This window comes from Chlorocebus sabaeus, chromosome 6 (genome assembly GCF_047675955.1).
Source record: "Chlorocebus sabaeus isolate Y175 chromosome 6, mChlSab1.0.hap1, whole genome shotgun sequence".
Taxonomy (NCBI): Eukaryota; Metazoa; Chordata; class Mammalia; order Primates; family Cercopithecidae; genus Chlorocebus; species Chlorocebus sabaeus.
Window position 1 is genome coordinate 55,398,312 of NC_132909.1, and position 21,088 is coordinate 55,419,399.

At 49.5% G+C, this 21,088-nt stretch overlaps 2 protein-coding genes across 4 annotated transcripts in view; both read left to right on the forward strand.

Moving 5' to 3' along the window:
* Positions 1–21,088, forward strand: part of INSR (insulin receptor) — a 187,395-nt gene that overhangs the window by 63,234 nt on the left and 103,073 nt on the right. The window lies entirely within an intron of this gene.
* Positions 1,245–17,115, forward strand: LOC103233794 (uncharacterized). Its single transcript, XM_073017045.1, is given in 4 exon segments — positions 1,245–7,362; positions 7,365–7,443; positions 7,446–7,892; positions 7,895–17,115. Coding segments are annotated over 4 exon segments (675 nt in total). The 5' UTR covers positions 1,245–7,308; the 3' UTR covers positions 7,990–17,115.

Sequence of the window (21,088 nt, forward strand, 5' to 3'; positions counted from 1 at the left end):
TGTTGGCAGGTTGTCCTAGACGGGGTTTACTGCCAGGAGCAGTTAGGATACAAGAAGAGCAAAAATTTGAGGGTAAAAGGATGCATGGCAGGTCATTGGGTGGTGGATATACAGCCCTAACGTCCAGTGACTTTAAACTTTATCAAGACAACACAGGGCCGGGTGCCATGGCTCATGTCTGTAATCCCAGCACTATGGGAGGCCAAGGCAGGCAGGTAACTTGAGGTCAGGAGTTCCAGACCAGTCTGACCAACAATGGTGAAACCCCGTCTCTACTACAAATACAAAAATTAGCAGGGCGCGGTGTTGGGGACCTGTAATCCCAGCTACTCAGGAGGCTGAGGCAGGAGAATCACTTGGACCTGGGAGGTGGAGGTTGCAGAGAGCAGAGATCGCACCACTGCACTCCAGCCTGGGCGAAAGAGGGAGACTCCATCTCAAAAACAAACAAACAAACAAAAACAAACACCACAAAGCATTTGAACGAAAGAAACAGCATTTGCAGATGCAAATTCAGGATCCGAAACTAATTTTTGCCCCCTCTTTGCTGAGCTGCCAGGATGTTCCAGGGAGATCCCTCCTTTCCCGTTTCCTCCGTGGCACACAGGCTGTGCCGAGTAAGTGGGCAGTTGTGAGTTTCTGGAAATCAGTAAGCTGGTGTGGCTCCTGGCTCCTAGCTCTGGCCAAGGGAGTTGGCTTCCCTGAGTCCGCGCCAGGAGGGGAGGCTGGAGGCTTTTAAAGGCCGCAGCTCCGCTGTAGACACGTGCCTCCTTGGCACTGGCTTTGTTGAAAACGCTTTTCTTAGATAGTCTCTCTTCTGCACAGACCTCCGAGGTTCTTCCGCACGCCAAAGGGCCTTGCCGCAGGAGGAACAGTCTGACCTAATCTCTCCTAGAGGAGGCCTTGAGCTAATATTTCTTTTCTTTTCTTTTCTTTTCTTTTTTTTTTTTTTGAGACAGAGTCTCACTCTGTTGCCCAGGCTGGAGTGCAGTGACATGATCTCGGCTCACTGCAAGCTCCGCCTCCCGGGTTCCCTCCATTCTCCTGCCTCAGCCTCCCGAGTAGCTGGGACTGCAGGTGCCCGCCACCTCGCCCGGCTAATTTTTTTGTATTTTTAGTAAAGACGGGGTTTCACTGTGTTAGCCTGGATGGTCTCGATTTCCTGACCTCGTGATCCGCCTGACTTGGCCTCCCAAAGTGCTGGGATTACAGGCGTGAGCCACTGCGCCTGGCCTCTTTTTTTTTTTTTTTTTTTTTTTTTGAGTTGGAATCTCTCTCTCTCACTCAGGCTGGAGTGCAGTGGTGCAGTCTTGGTCCACTGCAATCTCCGCCTCTCCAGTTCAAGTGATTCTCCCTGCCTCAGCCCCCCCAAGTAGCTGGAATTGCAGATGGCCACCACCACACCTAACTAATTTTTGTATTTTTAGTAGAGATAGGGTTTTGCCATGTTGGCCGGGCTGGTCTCGAACTCCTAACCTCAGGTGATCCACCTGCCTTGGCCTCCCAAAGTGCTGGGATGACAGGCATGAACCACCTCACCCGGCCGAGGTAATATTTCTGAAAGGTGGAGTACCATGCTGTGAGCTAGAGGCTTGGTGTGGTTTATCCTGTCATCTCCTCAGTGACCTCACCAGGTGGACACTGTTAGGATTCCTAATTTGCAGAGGGAGAATTTCAGGCTGACAGAAAGGTCAGCACCGTACTCAAAGTGATCCAGCTGCTACCAAGATGAACTGTAGCCTTTGCTCTGAGCTCACAGCCTGACCTCAGTCTAGAGCTGGGAACCTTTCTCTCCCTCGTTGCTACACCTGATCAATTACTGAGTCCCATCCCTTTAACTCCTTCCATGGCCTTCAAATCCATCTTCCCTATCTAAGCTGCCCATTCATTGACTTGTGCCTTCTGTCCATCTGTTAAGAGCCAGGTGCTGTGCTGGGCTCTGAGAATGTGGCCGAGAACAATATGGATAAAAGTTCTGAGCCGGGTATGGTGACTCATGTCTGTAAACCCAGTGCTTTGGGAGGTTGAGGCAGAAGACTTCCTTGAAGCCAGGAGTTTGAGGCTGGCCTGGACAATATAGCAAGACCCCGTCTTTACAAAAACAAAAACAAAAACAAAAAAAAAGGAAAAAGAAAAATTAGCTGAGCATGGTGGCACTGACTTGTAGTCCCAGCTACTTAGGAGGCTGAGGTGGGAGCATCACTTGACTCCAGGAGTTTGAGGCTGCAGTGAGCCATGATTGTGCCACTGCACTCCAGCCTGGGCAATAGAGCAAGACCCTGTCTCAAAAAAAAAAAAAAAAAAAAAAAAGACTGTAAATGTATCCTCCAGAGTAATTCTTCTTTTTCATTTTTCAAAAGCATCCTTGCTTTGTTTATGCTTCCAAAAGTTTAAAAACTGTAGCCAAGTTCCAAGAAAGTAAAAGGGAAGCAAAGGAAAAGGAAAATACAGACCCAGAGGCCCTTTATGGGTTTGATTGTATGTGAAGTCCATAAATTGATGGCGAGAAGGAGCATCTTGATAGTATTTACTTGTACTCTCCTATGTCATGGATTTCCTCTCCATTTTCCCGAGGGTTCGTTCCTATTCTTAGAAATGTTTTGTGATTTTCCTTCAGACACAGTTTGTCTACTTCTTATAAGCATTGTTCTTAGATTGCTGGCTTTGTATCTATCACTCCCTCGCTCATCTGCCTATCTATCTATCTTATCTATCTATCTATCTATCCATCCATCCCTCCATCCCTCCATCCACTTGCTCATCTGCCCATCCATCCATCCATCCATCCATCCATCCATCCATCCATCCCTCCATCCACTTGCTCATCTGCCCTTCCATCCATCCATCCATCCATCCATCCACCCATCCAGTCCATCCACCCACCCACCCATTATCCATCCATCTATCCATCCATCCATCCATCCATCCATCCATCCACTCACTCATTCATCCATCCACTCACCCATTCATCCATCCATTCACCCATTCATTCATCCATCCACTCACCCATCCATCCATCCACTCACCCATCCATCCATCCACTCACCCATTCATTCATCCACTCACCCATCCATCCATCCACTCACCCATTCATTCATCCACTCACCCATCCATCCATCCACTCACCCATTCATTTATCCACTCACCCATCCATCCATCCACTCATCCAGTCACCCATCCATCTATACATCCACTCATCCATTAATCCATCCATCCACCCACCCAGACATCCATCCATCCATCCATCCCTCCATCCATTCATCCACTCGCCTATCCATCCATCCACTCACCCATCCATCCATCCACTCACCCATTCATCCATCCACTCACTCATCCATCCATCCATCCATCCATCCATCCATCCATCCATCCATCCACTCATCCAGTCACCCATCCATCCATACATCCACTCATCCATTCATCCATACATCCACTCATCCAGACATCCATCCATCCATCCATCCATCCATCCATCCATCCATCCATCCATCCATCCTTTTATCTACTTTCCCAATAATCCACATACCTGTCCCTCCATCTCTTCCAACCACTCACCCACCAATCTTCTTATCCATCTATTCACTCATCCATACATCCACTTATTCATTCATCCCTCCACCCACCCATTCATCCACCCATCCATGTATCCATTCATCTCTCCATCTATCCATGTGTCTGTCATCTAATATAAGGGAGATGTTTTGAAGTATTAAAAGTGATTATTTTGTAGAACAGGGGACAGGGATCATGTTTTCTTTACTCACTGCTACCTTATTAAATGCTTACTAGTTCTAAAAGCCTTGCAATTGATTCCCTTCAATTTTCCAACTCTATAATCGCAGCATCTGCAGATAATGATGACTTGTTGCCTTTTGCCAATAATTAGACCAGTTATTGCTGTTAACCTTGTTATGGCAGGAACTTCCAGAACAGTGTTTGGTGACGCAGCTGAATATGGTCAGCCCAGTCTCATTTCTGATTTGAGTGGAATGCCTCAATTGTTTTACTGCAGAGGATAATTATATAATCGTTCATCCTCTTGACCTTCCTGTCTTTAGCCTCACTGAGTAAATGGGGTGTGATCGTGAAATCTTGATTGTCTCGTAGATGCGAGAGACATAAACGACATTTGTCTGTGTATAATGACAGCAGATTTATTTTGCTAAGCTGTTAAGCTGTTAAAATAAGCCTTTAAGCCCCCGCCTCAATTTGCAAGCAGAATGGAATGTTGTTTTGTTGCTTCCGGCCAAATGTCGCTATTCGTTTTAGAGCAGCTCTTGATGGACAGTCTGGTGGACTGCAGGTCTGGATACTTACCGGACCCTGTGTCATCACTAAAGTTAGGATGCATTTCAGAACCACCCGGTACCACAGTGAACAGAGACAAATGGCCTTAGTGAGCAGGACCCATGGGGCCCTCTGGGGCTGTTTCTTGTGCCCTGAGAGAGGCCCTAGATTTGGGACAGTCTGATTTATGCCTCCCCCACTTTTTTTTCTGGGTGATGCTGCCCTGGTTTCTGTGTTGAAATATGACCTTAGTGTGAAGGTTCCGGTCTCAGACCATCCTGTTTCTGGTATGTTAAGAAACAGAAAAACACCTTCTAGAACACAATGTTAACCATCGAGGATACATATCAGTGTTCTGGAAAAACAAAAACAAAAGCAAAGCAATTTATACCGCGACTGTGGTTTTCATCAGGGTGGGCTGCCCTTCCAGTCCATAACCCTGTGTGGCCTGATGAAGAACTCGTTTTGTAACTTGCAAGGGCATCTGCAATAGCTGCTGGTCCTCTTGGTGAAAGGGGAGGGCCCACATTAGGTCTAAGCTGCCTGGAGTCGATGCAAAACTCTCACAGGCTTTGGAAAAAGCACGTGATCTTTTGAAGAGCATGCAAATGTTGACCGGGCACAGTGGCTCACGCCTGTAATTGCAGCGTTTGGGGAGACGGAGGCAAGTGGATCGCTTGAGTCCAGGAGTTCGAGACCAGCCTGGGCAACTTGGTGAAACCCCATCTCTACAAAACAATGCAAAAATTAGCTGGGTGTGGTAGTGCATGCCTGTAGTCCCAGCTACTTGAGAGGCTGAGGTGAGAGGATTGCTTGAGCTCAGGAGGTCGAGGCTGCAGTGAGCTGTGATTGTGCCACTGCACTCCAGCCTAGGCAACAGAGCCAGACTGTTTAAAAAAAAAAAAAATGCAATGTTTGCTTGATTATTCAGCTGGTATTTAACACACAGTTCTTTGTTCCAGAGGGACTGTCCAGCAACAAATAGTGAATTCATTAATTTTTTGCACCTATTGAAAATAACTGGAAAAGGTATATGCTGGAAAACTCAGTGTTCTAGGAACTTTCATGTTTGCTACCCCAAGAGCAAACATCATGAAATGCCTGATGCTTAGTGTTAAGAGGAAGGAATTCCACACAGCCTGTGGCTAGCTTTTCTTATTTCATTGGTGTCCAAGACAAGATTTGAACTGTTTACTAAAGGAAATTAGCATAATAAGTCTCCTCTGGCATATATTTCCAGCATCCAAGTGGAGCTGCTGAGATCTTGCTCAAGAGTAGCAAAATTGGCAGGAGGAGGACGGCATTGGTTTTTACATCAGCTTTAACAACTTATCAGCCATTTTTGCAATTTGGAAACCTGTTTGGGGTATGGGTGTACTGAGATGAAACCGGGCTGTTTCTAGGACTCACCTCCTCCTTCAGGCTTTTTTTTTTTTTAAACAGGGTCTGGCTCTGTTGCCCAGGCTGGCGTGATCATGGCTTACTGTAGCCTTGACCTCTTGGGCTCAAGCAGTCCTCCCACTTCAGCTTCCCGAGTAGCTGGGACCACAGGTGCACACCATCGTGCTTGGCTAATTTTTATATTTTTTTGTAGAGATGGGGTCTCACTATGTTGCCAGGGATGGTCTTGACCTATCAGGCTCAAGCAACTCTCCTGCCTCTGCCTCCCAAAGTGGTGGGATTATAGGCAGGAGCCACTGCAGTTGGTCCTCAGACATTTTTTTTTTTTTTCTTTTTTCCTTGAGACAGAGTCTCGCTCTGTTGCCAGGCTGGAGTGCAGTGGTGTGATCGCGGCTCACTGCAACCTCCTCCTCCTGGGTTCAAGCAGTTCTCCTGTCTCAGGCTCTTGAGTAGCTGGGACTACAGGCACACACCACCATGCCCGGCTAATCTTTTTGTATTTTTAGTAGAGATGGGGTTTCACCATGTTGGCCAGGATGGTCTCTATGTCTTGACCTCGTGATCCTCCCGCCTTGGCCTCCCAAAGTGCTGGGATTACAGGCGTGAGGCACCACGCCTGGCCGATCCTCAGACATTTTTTAATGTTCCTTTTTTAGTGTTACAGTCAGCCATTTGCAAAATGAGACTTCCCCCTAACTTTGCGTCAAACTCAGAGACGTTGTCATCTTGGCTTTGATGTGGTGGAGAAGAGGGGCTTCCCGTTCTGGGACGAGGTGTCTCCACCTGGGTCCGGTGGACACTGGGGCTGGATTGTTCTCTGGGGTGGGGCCATCCTGGGCACTGCAGGGTGCTAAGCAGCATCCCTGGCTTCCACCCACTCCATGCCAGGAGCGCCGCCCCCGAGGCATGGCAAACACAAATGTCTCCAGACACTGCTGGTGTCTCCTGGTGAGCAGAATTACCTCCGTTTGAGGACCCCTGGACCAGGGTGCTGGAATGGGGGTGAGGGGTACTCTGCAGTTATTCTCTGCTCTTTTTTTGAGGGGATGGGGAATGGAAAGCAAGAGCCTATCATCCACCAAATGGCTCTGTGGCTTGACACTGCAGTGCTACCAACAAAAACCACGTCCCTAGTCTTGGGGGACCAAGGAACCTGGGGGAATATGACTATAGTCATGTAATGAGGGCGGGTTTATGTATTACGCAAGTGCTGGGCTGGGGAGTCAGGACATACCCGCAGGGAAGAAGACAGACAGGTCCTTCTCTCCTGGAAGCCCCTCGTGAAACACCTAATTGGTGACATGGTACACTGGAGGATCAGAGGGTGTCACTCAAGCATTTTGGCTTGGTGGCGGTGGGGGTGGGGGCGCGCCAGGCACTCAAGCACCCCTAAGCTGATCTGGAGAAAGTGTCGGGGAAGGGGAACATCAGCATTTCTCCCTGAGGAATCATCTTACGCCCATGATGGCAACTGGCCCACAGTAACACTGATGGAGCGAGCATCTTCTTATGGCTCGGTAACCCAATAGCTGTGTGGCCATGGGCAGGTTACTGAACCTCTCTGTGCCTCAGTCTTCTCTTCTGTAAAATGGTAACATCTAGGATTGTTGGGGGAAATAAATGGTTAATAATTGGACTAGTGCTGGGTGCATAGGAAGCTGTAAGTGTTATAGCATGTGGCCACAGCCCCCCCTCTCCCCTCCTCTCTCCTGTCTCCGCTTTGCTGCTGCCCTGCTGCCTTGATGGGATACTCCCCGTCTGTCTCTGTTTGTCTGTCTATCTGCCTGTCTCATCCCCTTTTCTTTCCTCTGTTCCCCCACCCCCACCACTGATGCAGTTTGGACCAAGTTTTCTTCAGCCAGTTAATTTAGAGACAAGGAGAACCTAGATATTTAATGGGGGCTTGGGGGACTTCCTTACAGCCGCAGGTCTCTGTGAAAAGGGCCCTGGATGATCTCTGCAGAAGCCCACCTGCTGTTGGTTAGCCAGGACCATCTCCACTTTCAGACACCAGCTTCATCCAAACACTCTTTGCTGTATTTATAACCACAGTGCATTTCCTCGGGACGCACATCTTACGGCTTCTTGGCACCTTCGCCCAGGGTGCACTGCCTGGACCATCGCCCGCCGGCAGAGACACTGTCTTTCTTTGTGTGTTCTCCTTCCTCTGGTCGAGATGTGGCTTGGTCATCTGGAGCGGGGCCGTCAGAAGTCGCCTCGGCTTCGTGGAGTCTCGCTGTCCCCATGGCGGAAAGCTCGGCCACACACCCTGATGTCTCGACACCTTTGAGCTGCCCGTGAATGGGTTTTCAGAGCTTCCCGTGTTTACTTCGCTGCACGCCTCTGTTTGTGCTCTGGAGAAATTCTTGGCAGAGGAGAAGCCAAGTGGAAAAACAGCCCTGCTTGGTGTCAGGGCTTGAGGTTGAGGGAGAAAGACTGAAATGGAGATTTGCATGAACTGGTTTGCGCATGTGACAAGAGTTTGTCTTAAAAAAAAAAAACAAAAAAACTGGCCTGGTGCGGTGGCTCACTCCTGTAATCCCAGCGCTTTGGGAGGCTGAGGCCGGCATATCACGAGGTCAAGAGATCGAGACCATCCTGGCCAACATGGTGAAACCCCGTCTCTACTAAAAATACAAAAATTAGCTGGGTGTGGTGGTGTATGCCTGTAGTCCCACCTACTCGGGAGGCTGAGGTGGGAGAATGGCTTGAACCCAGGAGGCAGAGGTTGCAGTGAGCCGAGATCACGCCACTGCACTCCAGCCTGGGTGGCAGAGCAAGACTCCGCCCATCTCAAAAAAAAAAAAATTGTGTTCCAGTCTGTTCTGGTGGCTTAGAGGAGGGAAGATGGGAAATTTTGGGTTTAATAAGTAGCATCCATCAGGTTAAGGGCTTTGAAGCACCTGGGAACATCCACAAGTTACTATTTATTGAGCACCAGCTGTATACAGTTATTGAGCATGCATTGTCTCCCAGGCACATAGTCCTCATAACAATCTTTTTACAGAGCTAGGATTTGAACCCACAGTCTCTCTGGCTTCAGAACCCTAGTTTTTCCTGCTATACTCTGCCTTACAGAGGAAGGGAATTTTTGTACTGGGTTTTGAAGGGTGAATAGGAGTTCAATGAAGAAGACGCACAGTCTGTGCTAACCTTGCCTTCCTGATCCTCTTAGAGTTGGCCAGAAGCTATTATCTGGAGGCCAAAATTGGGTCACTAGGGTGACCAGCTCATCACAGGGCCCTGGATTTTCTCTGCAAAAGCCCATCTGCTATTGGTTAGCCAGGACCATCACACTGTGCCCAGGTCACCCTACATTTCACCCAAAAGCAGAATTTTACACCAGAGCCTGGACACTGATTGAATTTTCTTTAACTCATTTCTGTCAATGGTTCTCTCCAAAAATACTCCCTTGTGTCTTTATGCTGGGCTTCTTTCTCTAGATACTTCCATTTCTTGGTTTGGGTGAAAATCAAATGAGGTAATTAATGCTTGTGATATATAAAGTGTGTAGCACATGGTAACCTCTTTAGTTTTAGCCTGTTGTTTTTGTTTGTTTTGTTTGTTTTGAGTCTTGCTGTGTCACCCAGGCTGGAGTGCAGTGGCGCAATCTCAGCTCACTGCAACCTCCGTTTCCCAGGTTCAAGCAATTCTCCTGCCTCAGCCTCCCGAGTAGCTGAGATTATAAGTGCACACTACCACACTGGACTAATTTTTGTATTTTTAGTAGAGATGGTGTTTTGCCATGCTGGCCAGGCTGGTCTCAAACTCCTGACCTCAGGTGATACTCCCTCCTTGGTCTCCCAAAGTGCTGGGATTACAGGCGTGAGCCACAGTGCCTGGCCAGTTTTAGCCAGTTTTTCATTGACCTCCCTCTTTGCCTTTTTTTTTTTTTTGAGACAGAGTCTCACTCTGTCGCCCAGACTGAAGTGCAGTGGTGCGATCTCGGCTCACTGCAAGCTCTGCCTCCTGCATTCACGCCATTCTCCTGCCTCAGCCTCCCAAGTAGCTGGGACTACAGGTGCCCGCCACCACGCCTGGCTAATTTTTTGTATTTTTAGTAGAGACGGGTTTTCACCGTGTTAGCCAGGATGATCTCAATCTCTTGACCCTGTGATCTGCCCGTCTCGGCCTCCCAAAGTGCTGGGATTACAGGCATGAACCGCTGCACCCAGCCCCTCTTTGCCTTTTTTGCAAGGGAGCTGGCCTCCCTGTCCCTGGAGTCAGCAGGCTTCCTTATACCTACAGCTTCCTCTAAGGAAGTGTAGCTACCTCCAGCCTGGCCCTCCCCAAGGACTCAGCTGTTTCCTTCACCAAGAGTAAGGAGTGGACCTAATCACTGCCAAATAGGGAAGCCAGGCTGGATGCCGTGGCTCATGCCTGTAATCCCAGCACTTTGGGAGGCTGAGGCAGGAGGATCACTTGAGGCCAGGAATTGAAGACCAACTTGGGCAATGTAGCAAGACCCTGTCTCTAAACAAATAAAAAAACTGGCCGGGTGCGGTGAGTGTGAGGCCAGGCGTGAGCCACTGCACCCGGCCTTCTTCTTCTTCTTTTTTTTTTTTTAGATAGGGTCTCACTCTATTGCCCAGGCTGGAGGGCAGTGGCACAATCTCAGCTCACTGCAACCTCTGCCTCCTGGGTTCAAGAGATTCTCCCACTTCAGCCTCCCGAGTAGCTGGGATTACAGGTGTGCAACACCACGGCTGGTTAATTTTTGTGTTTTTAGTAGAAACGGGGTCTCGCCATGTTGGCCAGGTTAGTCTCAAACTCCTCACTTCAAGTGATCCGCCCGCCTCAGCCTCCCAAAGTGCTGGGATTACAGGCATGAGCCACCGTGCCCGGCCTGGTGAGGACCTTCTTGCTGCTGGGGGCTCTCTGCAGAGTCCTGACAGGGAGCAGGGCATCACATGGCGAAGGGGCTGAGAGTGTCAGCTCAGGTCGCTCTTCCTCTTCTTATAAAACCACCAGTTCCACTCCTATGATAAACCGTTAATCCATGAATGGATTAATCCACTTATGAGGACAGAGCCCTCATAATCACTTCTTAAAGGCCCCGCCTCTCAGTGCTGCCACATGGGGAATTACACTTCAACATGTGTTTTGGAGGGGACAAATACTCAAATCATACTATTATGTTACCAGTAACATTTAAAATACAGTAATAATAATGGCCGATGTGTGGCGGGCTTACCAAATACTGGACCCTGTGCTAAGTGTGTTTGATATCTATTATTTTATTTAATTTTCTTGGTCACTGCATAACATATGCTCTGTGAGTCCCAGTTTTTCGAATCGGCATAACAAGACCGAACCTACCTAGAGTTGGCACAAGTTGTAAAAATAGGATTCGCGGCCGGACACGGTGGCTCACACTTGTAATCCCAGCACTTTGGGAGACCATGGCAGAAGGATCACCTGAGGTCAGGAGTTTGAGACCAGCCTGGCCAACATGGTGAAACCCCGTCTCTACTTAAAATACAAAAATTAGCCAGGCGTGGGGGCGCACCTGTAGCCCCAGCTACTCGGGAAACTGAGGCAGGAGAATCGCTTGAACCCGGGAGGTGGAGGTTGCAGTGAGCCAAGATTGTGCCACTGCACTCCAGCCTGGGCGACAGAGAGAGGCTGAAAAATAAAATAAAAAAATAGGATTCACTTTTGCCAGCAACTTGAAAAGGAGGCAAACACAAGAGTACTCATCTCTGGAGAGGAAACATTCAGATGTGTCTACTCAGCATTCCTGGAGATAGAACCAGATTTTGCATGGGTTAGAATCATATTTTGCCTGGGAAGCCACTCAGACCTCACTGTGCGGACCAGAGCCAGCTTCCTTTATTCCTTCAGACTCTTATGATTGGCTCAGGGGAAGGCACAGGACTCAGACTGGGCCAATCAGCTTTCTTAATTCCTCTAGCCTCCATGATTGGTTCAGGGGTGGGCATGTGACCCCAGAGGGTTCCATAAGATTCAGTTCTGGTACGTTGGTGGGAGTGACTGAAAGAGAGATTTTTCCTTGCTAGATCTTCCTTGCTGTGAAGCTATAATCCAGGTGCCACCATGTAAAGACCACCTGTCTCAGACTTCTGACACCATAGAAGGAAGCAGGACTGAGACAAGGAAAGGGAGAGAGATGGGGTGCCCATGACATCCTTTGACACCTGGATCTAGCTATACCTGAAAGCATGCTTGTCCTATGACTTGTTAGTTAAATGAGCCAGCAATCATTCTTTTCTCTCTTTTTTTGTTTTCTTTCTTTTCCTTCCTCCCTCCTTTTTCTTTCTTTTTCTTTCTTTCCTTCCTTCCTTCCTTCTTTCCTTCCTTCCCTCCCTTCCTTCCTTTCTTTTCTTTCTTTTCTTTCTGTTTTCTTTCTTTTCCTTTTTTCTTTCTTTCTTTTCTTTCTTCCTCTTTCTCTTTGCTTCCTTCCTTCTTTCCCTCCCTCATTCCTTCCTTACCTCCCTCCTTTCCCTTCCTCCCTCTCTCTCTCTTTCTTTCTTTTTTCTTTCTCCTTCCTTCCTTCCTTCCTTCCTCCCTCTCTCTCTCTCTCTTTCTTTTTTTCTTTCTCCTTCCTTCCTTCCTTCCTCCCTCTCTCTGTCCTTCCTGCCTTCCTTCCTTCCGTCCTTTCTTCCTTCCCTCCCTCCTTTATCTCTCTCTCTCTGTATAACAGCTTTCTGTTCTCACAAACGGAGAGAGGTCTTGCTAATCCAAGGCATGACAATCAAAGCAACATGTGAAGCCCAGAGAGCCTCAGAACTCCCCTCTATGGTTTCCAGCCCTGGGGGTGGTCAGTGGAAGTAACTGGAGCCCAGAGCTTCAAAGGCCAGTGTAGAGGTTGGGAAGGTTGTGGTCAGGAGAGAGTGATATATCTGGTCCCTGCAACAGACACCCCTGCAGTTTGATCCTGGATCCTGGGTAATTTCTCCAGGTCCTGGGAAGCCTAACAAAGCCCCTACTCAGATGTTGGACTGCAAGTCCTTTGTGTTTGTTTGTTTTTAAAATCCACTTTAAATATATCTGAAAACCACACACAGAGTGACTGCTGTGCAGAAGAGAGAATGGTTCATGCCTTCTTTGCTGCCACCAACAAGCCAGTTGCCTACTCTGACCCTTGGCTGGAGCTCACTGGCTGCCTTCCTGCTGCCTCTAAGCCTCTGCACTTGCTGTTCCCTATACCTACATGCTTTTCCCTGTGATCCTTCCTCATATGATTTCCTCAGATTATCTTTGCTCAAACAACAGGCAAGGGCTGGGCCACACCTGTAATCTCAGCACTTTGGGTGGCCAAGGCAGGTGGATCACCTGGGGTCAGGAGTTGGAGACCAGCCTGGCCGCCATGGCGAAACCCCACCTCTACAAAAAATTAGCCAGATGTGGTGGCGGGTGCCTGTAATCCCAGGCTCTTGGATGACTGAGGCAGGAGAATCACTTAAACCCAGGAGGCGAAGGTTGCAGTGAGTGGAGATCGTGCTGTTGCACTCCAGCCTAGGCAACAGAGCGAGGCTCTGTTTCATAAAAACAAACAAGCAAGCAAACAAACAGAAAAAACCAACAAAACAAAAAACAAGAGGCAAGAAGTTCAGTGTGCAGAATCTCTGAGAAAAACCCGTGGTTGTTAACCCCAGGTCTGCCCCTTTTGAGCAGGGTGACTTTAGGCAACTGATTTGATTTCTCTTAGATGAAATTTCCTCACTCCATGCTTATTCAACCGCAGTACTGAGGACATTTGGGGCTGGATTAGTCTCTCCGGTGGGGGCTGTCCTGGGCATTTTAGGGTGTTTAGTAGCATCCCTGGCCTCTCCCCACTAGATGCCAGTAGCACTCCCACCCCACACCGGTTGCGACAACCAGAAATGTCTCCTAGGCACTGCCGAGCGACCCCTGGGGGTATCAGAATTTCTCCCCTTCCCCCTGTGTTTTCCTGCGGAGGCAGAACGTGTTTATTTCTTTGCTCACCGTTTTGCAGTCTCTCTTCCCCCACCACAAGGCAGGGACTCTCCTGTCTCCGTCACTATCCCATCCTCCCACAGTGGAGAGAGCTTTTAGGACTCTTCTGAGCAGCAGATTCTTGGGTGCAGCCTTCTGTTTCATTCCTGGGGATTTACCTCTGCTGAGTGATGGGTACATGAGAACTCTTTGTATCACCCTTCCAACTTTTCCGTTTTGTTTTTACAAAAGGAAAGAAAGAAGGCTGGGCGCGGTGGCTCACGCCTGTAATCCCAGCACTTTGGAAGGCCAAGGCGGGTGGATCATGAGGTCAGGAGATCAAGACCATCCTGGATAACAGAGTGAAACCCCGTCTCTACTAAAAATACAAAAAATTAGCTGGGTGTGGTGGCGGGCGCCTGTAGTCCCAGCTACTCGGGAGGCTGAGGCAGGAGAATAGTGTGAACCTGGGAGACGGAGCTTGCAGTGAGCCGAGATTGCACCACTGCACTCCAGCCTGGGCGACAGAGCGAGACTCTGTCTCAAAAAAAAAAAAAAAAAAAGAAAAAAAGAAAAAGGGCCGGGCGCGGTGGCTCAAGCCTGTAATCCCAGAACTTTGGGAGGCCGAGATGGGCGGATCACGAGGTCAGGAGATCAAGACCATCCTGGCTAACACAGTGAAACCCCGTCTCTACTAAAAAATACAAAAACCTAGCCGGGCGAGGTGGCGGGCGCCTGTAGTCCCAGCTACTCGGGAGGCTGAGACAGGAGAATGGCGTGAACCCGGGAGGCGGAGCTTGCAGTGAGCCGAGATCCGGCCACTGTACTCCAGCCTGGGCGGCAGAGCGAGACTCCGTCTCAAAAAAAAAAAAAAAAAAAAAAAAAAAGAAAAAGATGAGAGAGATCACTCACTGACTGCTACCGAAACATTCATTCTGTGGCTGGGAGAGGAAAATAACAGGAAGGGTGAATATGGTCAGTTGAATGATGCCTTTCCCTTCCCCCAGAGATGCCCACATCGTAATCCCTGCCACCTGTGAATTTGGTACCTCACTTGGCACAAGGCTCTTTGCAGATGTGATTAAGTTGAGAATCTTGAGATGGGGGATGATCCTAGATTATCTGGTGCACCAGATGTCATCACAGGGACCCTTTTCAGGGAAAGAGGGAGGCAAGAGATCGGAGTGTTATGGCCAGGATAAAGAGGCTGCCCTAAAAGCTGGATTTTCTCTGGAGCATCCAGAAAGAACCAGCCTTTGGTAACATCTTGATTTTAGCCGTGTAAGACTCATTTTGGGCTTTTCACCACCAAAACTGAGCAAATAGGCAGGGCATGGTGGCTCATGCCTGTAATGCCAGTGCTTTGGGAGGCCAAGGTGGGACGATTTCTTGAGGCTAGGAGTTTGAGACCAGTCTGGGCAACATAGGAAGACCCCATCTCTACAAAACAATTAGCTGGGCTTGGTGGCACACATCTATATTCCCAGCTACTTGGGAGGTTGAGGTGGGAGGATTGCTTGAGCCCAGGAGTTCGAGGCTGCAGTAAGCCATGATTGCACCACTGCACTCCAGCCTAGGCAACAGAGTAAGATCCTGATGCAAGAGAAAATAATAAATGTATGTCGTTTTACATTTGTGGGCATTTGTGACAGCAGCAGTGGGAAAAGGATACAGTGAGAAACCCAGCATCTGGGCCTGGAAACCCCCTCTGAGTAGGTCTCTAGCCAGGGGCCAACAGGAGTTGGAGCACAGGCTTGGTGAGAGGTGGATACGGGGCCCCAGCATCCTGGTGGCCTTGCTGTGGCTTCTGGGGACACCTGCAGTGGCTCCCTTAGATTGTGGCAGTTTGTTCCTTCCTAGACCTCCTGGATACAAGGCACCTGCACTTTAGAACCAGAGCCCAGGGACATCCACTGTGGTTCCCTGTTACCCTCTGGATGTCTGTCCTGCTACTATGCACCTCTCCCCAACGCCTGGTACACAGTGGGAGTTCAGGGGCTGTCTCTTTTGTACCACATCACATCACGGAGGTCCAAGATGCCATGCAATACTCTGTTTAGGATTTCAGAGTCACAGTCAGTTACTTCCATCTTCTTTTTGTCTTTGAGACAGAGTCTCGCTCTGTTGCCCAGGCTGGAGTGCAATGGCGTGATCTCAGCTCACTGCAACCTCTGCCTCCTGGATTTAAGCGATTCTCCTGACTCAGCCTCCCGAGTAGCTGGGATTACAGGTGCACACCACCACACCTGGCTAATTTTTTGTATTTTTAGTAGAGATGGGGTTTCACATGTTAGTCAGGCTAGTCTTGAACTCCTGACCTCAAGTGATCCACCCGCCTTGGCTTCCCAAAGCGCTGGGATTACAGGCGTGAGCCACTGCACCCGGCCTGCTTCCATCTTCTTAGCCACTTTTCCCTCAGGTGAGACCATGAGATTAGGAACCTGTTTCAATTCCCATCGGAATTTCCCAACAGAGCCAGAGCTTTGTGATTCGAATATGTTCAGAGAAGGAAGCAGAAATGAATTTTCTGATAACAATCAGAAAAGGAGGTTCGGGGCCGGGCGCGGTGGCTCACACCTGTAATCCCAGCACTTTGGGAGGCCAAGGTGGGTGGATCACCTGAGGTCAGGAGTTCGAGACCAGCCAGGCCAACGTGATGAAACCCCGTCTCTACTAAAATTTACAAAACTTAGCCAGGCATGGTGGCATGTGCCTGTAATCCAAGCTACTCGGGAGACTGAGGCAGGAGAATCGCTTGAACCCAGGAGGTGAAGGTTGCAGTGAGCCAAGATCATGCCACTGCACTCCAGCCTGGGTGACAGAGCAAGACTCCATCTAAAATAAATAAATAAATAAATAAATAAATAAATAAATAAATAAATAAATAAAAGAAAAGGAAACTCAGTAGTTTTTAGGGGCTGCTGGCATTTCCAAGCTTTAGGCATTTTGCTTTGAGTCTTTTTCTGTCTTTCGAGTCATCCTGAAGTGGAACCCAGAGAGGACTGAGTGGGTGGAGGGGGGTGGTGGCGGGGACGGCTGTCTGCTCTGCTGGAATTGACAGTCTGGAAGATCATTGTGGTGTTTCTGGAGTGATTCTTAACCCCAGATATAGACAGTGACACAAGGGGCATAAATACGAGGAACAGTGACCTTCCCTGGTGTCCTTGTTTGAAGCATTTGACCATCTGGGTGAGGCCTGGGAGCGCCTGAACTGACTGGTGCTTCCATGAACAAGCACAGCCTCAGAGCCCGTGGTCCTGGGTTCGAATCCCAGTTCTTCCACTTCTTTGCTGTGTGACCTTTGTCTACAAAAAATAAAAATTTAGCCAGTCACAGTGGCGTGTGCCTGTAGCCCCAGCTACTTGGGAGGCTGAGGCGGGAAGATCCACTGAGCCCAGGGGTCGAGGCTGAAGTGAGCTATGATTGCACCACTGCACTCCAGCCTGGGCAACAGAGCCAGACTGTGAAGAAAGAAATGAAGGGAGGGCAGCAGGGAAGAAGGAAGGAAGGAAGGAGGGAGGAAAGGAGGGGGAAGGAAGGAAGGAGGGAGGGGGGAGGGGGGAAGGAAGGAAGGAAGGAAAAAGGGAGGGAGGGAACAAGGAGGGAGGGAGGGAGGGGGGAAGGAAGGAAGGAAAAAGGGAGGGAGGGAGGGAACAAGGAAGGAGGGAGGGAGGGAAGAAGTAAGGAAGGAGGGAGGGAAGGAAGGAAAGGGAGTGAGGGAGGAAGGGAGGAAGGGAGAAAGGGATGGAAGAAGGAAGGACAGAAGGAAGGAAGGAAAGAAGGAAGGAAGGAAGGGAAGAGAAAAAGGGAAGGGAAGGACCTTTGGAACTACTGAACATCTCTGTTTCCTCATCTATAAAAAGAGGGATAAATCATCATCACACCTTCCTCTATGGTCATTGAGTGGATGAAATAAGACGGCAGTTGCAAATCCCCTAACGCATACCTGGTCCCTGATTTTGTTCCTCGGGCTGCAGCGATGATGGAGGTTTAAAACTCCCAAACGCTGTGTTGAAATCTCTCACGTGGACAACCAATCCACCAGCAGAGAACGTCATTTTTCCATCCTGGGTAAACAGGGTAGAGAAGAATGAGGACCTCAGGCCAGGTTAGACAGACCTCGCTCGGTGACCTTGGGAAGGCTTTTAACTTTTAACTTTAACGGTAACGTCTGGTTCCCTCCGGTTAGGCGGTCGGCGGCCCAGCCGTCTTGTCTTGAAGTTTCTGTTGCCTTCCGTCGTGGGTTTATTTGTTCAGCAAATGTTTATGGAGGGGCCAGCACAGCGGGTAATGGGAACTAGAGTTCTGAGAGGACGTGTGAAGAAACAGGTTCCGAGCCCCAGGGAGGAAAGAAGAGGTCACTGCCTCCCTCCGGGGAAAACGTCTCTTCTCATACCTGGTTCATTTCTTAAATGGAATTTCCCCCTTCAGATGAGTAAGGAGTTTAATCACAAAGAGAAAACACCTTCATCACAAAGCCATCCTTAGAAGGCATTTATTGAGAAGCTGGTTCATAGAGTTCTCACTCAGGTTGCCTAACAGCCAACCTGTCTGGGTTTTGGGAAGTTAAAGTGTCTATATCCCATTTCTCTCACCTTCCTTCCTTCCTTCCTCCCTCCTTCCCTCCCTCCCTTCCTTTCTTTTTTTGAGACAAAGTCTTGCCCTGTCGTCCACGATCTCGGCTCATCATGACCTCTGCCTCCCGGGTTCAAGCGATTCTCCTGCCTCAGCCTCCCGAGTAGCTGAGATTACAGGCATGCACCACCACGCCTGGCTAATTTTTTGTATCTTTAGTACAGACGGGGTTTCACCATGTTGGCCAGGCTGGTCTCGAACTCCTGACTTTGTGACCCACCCGCCTCAGCCTCCCAAAGGGCTGGGATGACAGGCATGAGCCACCGTGCCCAGCCAGTTCTGACTTTTTAACTTGTGATTTGACTTTTCCTGTCTAAAGTCTTTCCCTGCTGGTCACGAGTTGTTGAAGATGTTGCTTTTCTTCGTAGACAAATAGAGGAGCCCATGCCCTGGGCTATGGACGCTAATACTTTGAAGATGTGCGAATGATTTGCAACCTTTGCTGCAGAAATCATCCTTCTGAGATGCTCTTTGGCTCCATAAATAAAGGACCTGTAGGAGAGAATTTATTTTGAGCATTCCTTGGGGAGAGAAGCAAAGGGAAAGTGAATGCTGCGTAATCATTCTTTGCATGCTTTATGGAGGATGGGTTCTTGCAGTGCCCTGTAGTGGTTGAAAGCATCTTCATTGTTATTCTAAGCCTCACATTTTAAACAGAGCTGAAAAAGGACTCTAATTGCTGGCCTGGGATCCTTGTGTACTGTAGGAATTCACTGAGGGGCCGGGACTGAAGAGGCTGCTAGAGGGTGGCACAGAAGGAGATGGAAATTTCTCTGACTGGGCACAGTGACTCACACCTGTAATCCCAGCACTTTGGGAGGCCGAGGCAGGTGGATCACCTGAGGTCAGGAGTTCGAGACCAGCCTGGCCAACATGGTGAAACCCCGTCTCTACTAAAGATACAAAAAATTAGCGGGGCGTGGTGGTGGGTGCCTGTAACCCCAATTACTTGGGAGGCTGAGGCAGGAGAATTGCTTGAACCCAGGAGGCGGAGGTTGCGGTGAGCCAAGATCATGCCATTGCACTCCAGCCTGGGCGACAGAGTGAAACTCCATCTCAAAAAAACCCAGACGTAAATTAAAAGAAAAATGTTCTCTCTGATTCTGCCTGCCTGCTGGGCTGGAAGCACCATGAGGTCACTGTCCACAATGTCTTGTCACTGTTGAAGCGCCCCCAAAACATGCCAGACCCTTAGCAAATCTTGGACAGGTGAATGTGCGTTGGATTCAACATGTGTCTCCAAGGTGGGAGCTGAGCGGGAACTGCCGGGCTTGGGTCCCGGGGATAACGGAGAATGGCAGTGTGACTGTGGGGAAGCCAGGGGCGTGGGGTGCTGGAGCCCCCAAAGCTGTAAATCAGGGCCTGATGAACAGACAGATGGATCAACTCAGCCATTTCAGCCCCATCCGCTTTGATGATTTCCCTCTGGCTCTGGCAAGGGTCTTGCTCACCAGGTGGTTCTCACCTGGTGGGTCTGGGTATTTCTGGGGACATCTGTGGTTGTCATACAGCAGACCGGGGCGGGGGGGACCAGGGGGAGATCCTCCTGGCATGGAGTGGGCGGAGGCCAGGGATGCTACTCAGCACCCTGCAGTGTACAGGGCGGCCCCACCCTAGATGAAGATCCGGCTCTGAATACCACCAGTCCTGAGGCTGACAAACGCTACTTTAAGATAACAGTGGGCCGGGCGCGGTGGCTCAAGCCTGTAATCCCAGCACTTTGGGAGGCCGAGATGGGCGGATCACGAGGTCAGGAGATCGAGACCATCCTGGCTAACATGGTGAAACCCCGTCTCTACTAAAAAAAGACAAAAAAACTAGCCGGGCGAGGTGGCGGGCGCCTGTAGTCCCAGCTACTCCGGAGGCTGAGGCAGGAGAATGGCGTGAACCTGGGAGGTGGAGCTTGCAGTGAGCCGAGATCGTGCCACTGCACTCCAGCCTGGGCGACAGAGCCAGACTCCGTCTCAAAAAAAAAAAAAAAAAAAAAAGATAACAGTGAAGGGGGAATTATCCACCCCGGAGTCTGAGTCTGTGACTTGAGAAACAGCCCCAGCATTACCAGGTGTTGAATTCGTGAGAATAAAAGGGGAAGGTGTGTAGCCCGTGACCCAGTCCTGCCCCAGACAAACCGATCTTCCCTCCAAAGCTCTATTTGGCAGAAGGAGTGTTTTCGTTGCTTCTTGCCCAGGGTATCTCCCCTGATAAGCGTTGTGGATTGTTCCAGATCGTGTTGACTGGGACTGCTTCCTAGTCCGCGGCTGCCGGCCCTGACCCTGCAGCTTTCAGTCTGTGGGAGCAGAGGCAGCTGTTGAGTGGTTTACTCTGCCCCTGTGTAAATGGGGTCGTGCATGTTTTGGTTCCTGAGGGGTCACCGATGGTGCACCTTTTTGTTGTTGTTAGTTAATTTAATTTGTTACTAATAATAAAATCCGGAACTTACCTGACCCCCAAAGTGCCAGGTCGTTAAGAATGCTTGGTGGAATGCACGTCCTTTTCCAACGCCGGCTCCTTTGGAAAACACAGAGGATGGAGTGAAATCCTTACCTGGATTGTACCGGCAGTTGGATGACAGCATCCTCTCCTGAAAACGGAATTTAGCTTATTGCTAAATAAGACAGCACAGTGCCTCGCACCTGTCATCCTGGTACTTAGAGAGGCTGAGGTGGGAGAAATTCTTGAGGTCAGGAGTTCAAAACCAGCCTGGGCAATACAGAAAGAACCCCATGTCTACTAAAAATATAAAAATTAGCTGGGTGTGGTGGCGTGCACCTGTAGTCGCAGCTACTCGGGAGGCTGAGGCGGGAGAATCAGGAAGTCGAGGAAGTCGAGGCTGCAGTGAGCTGTG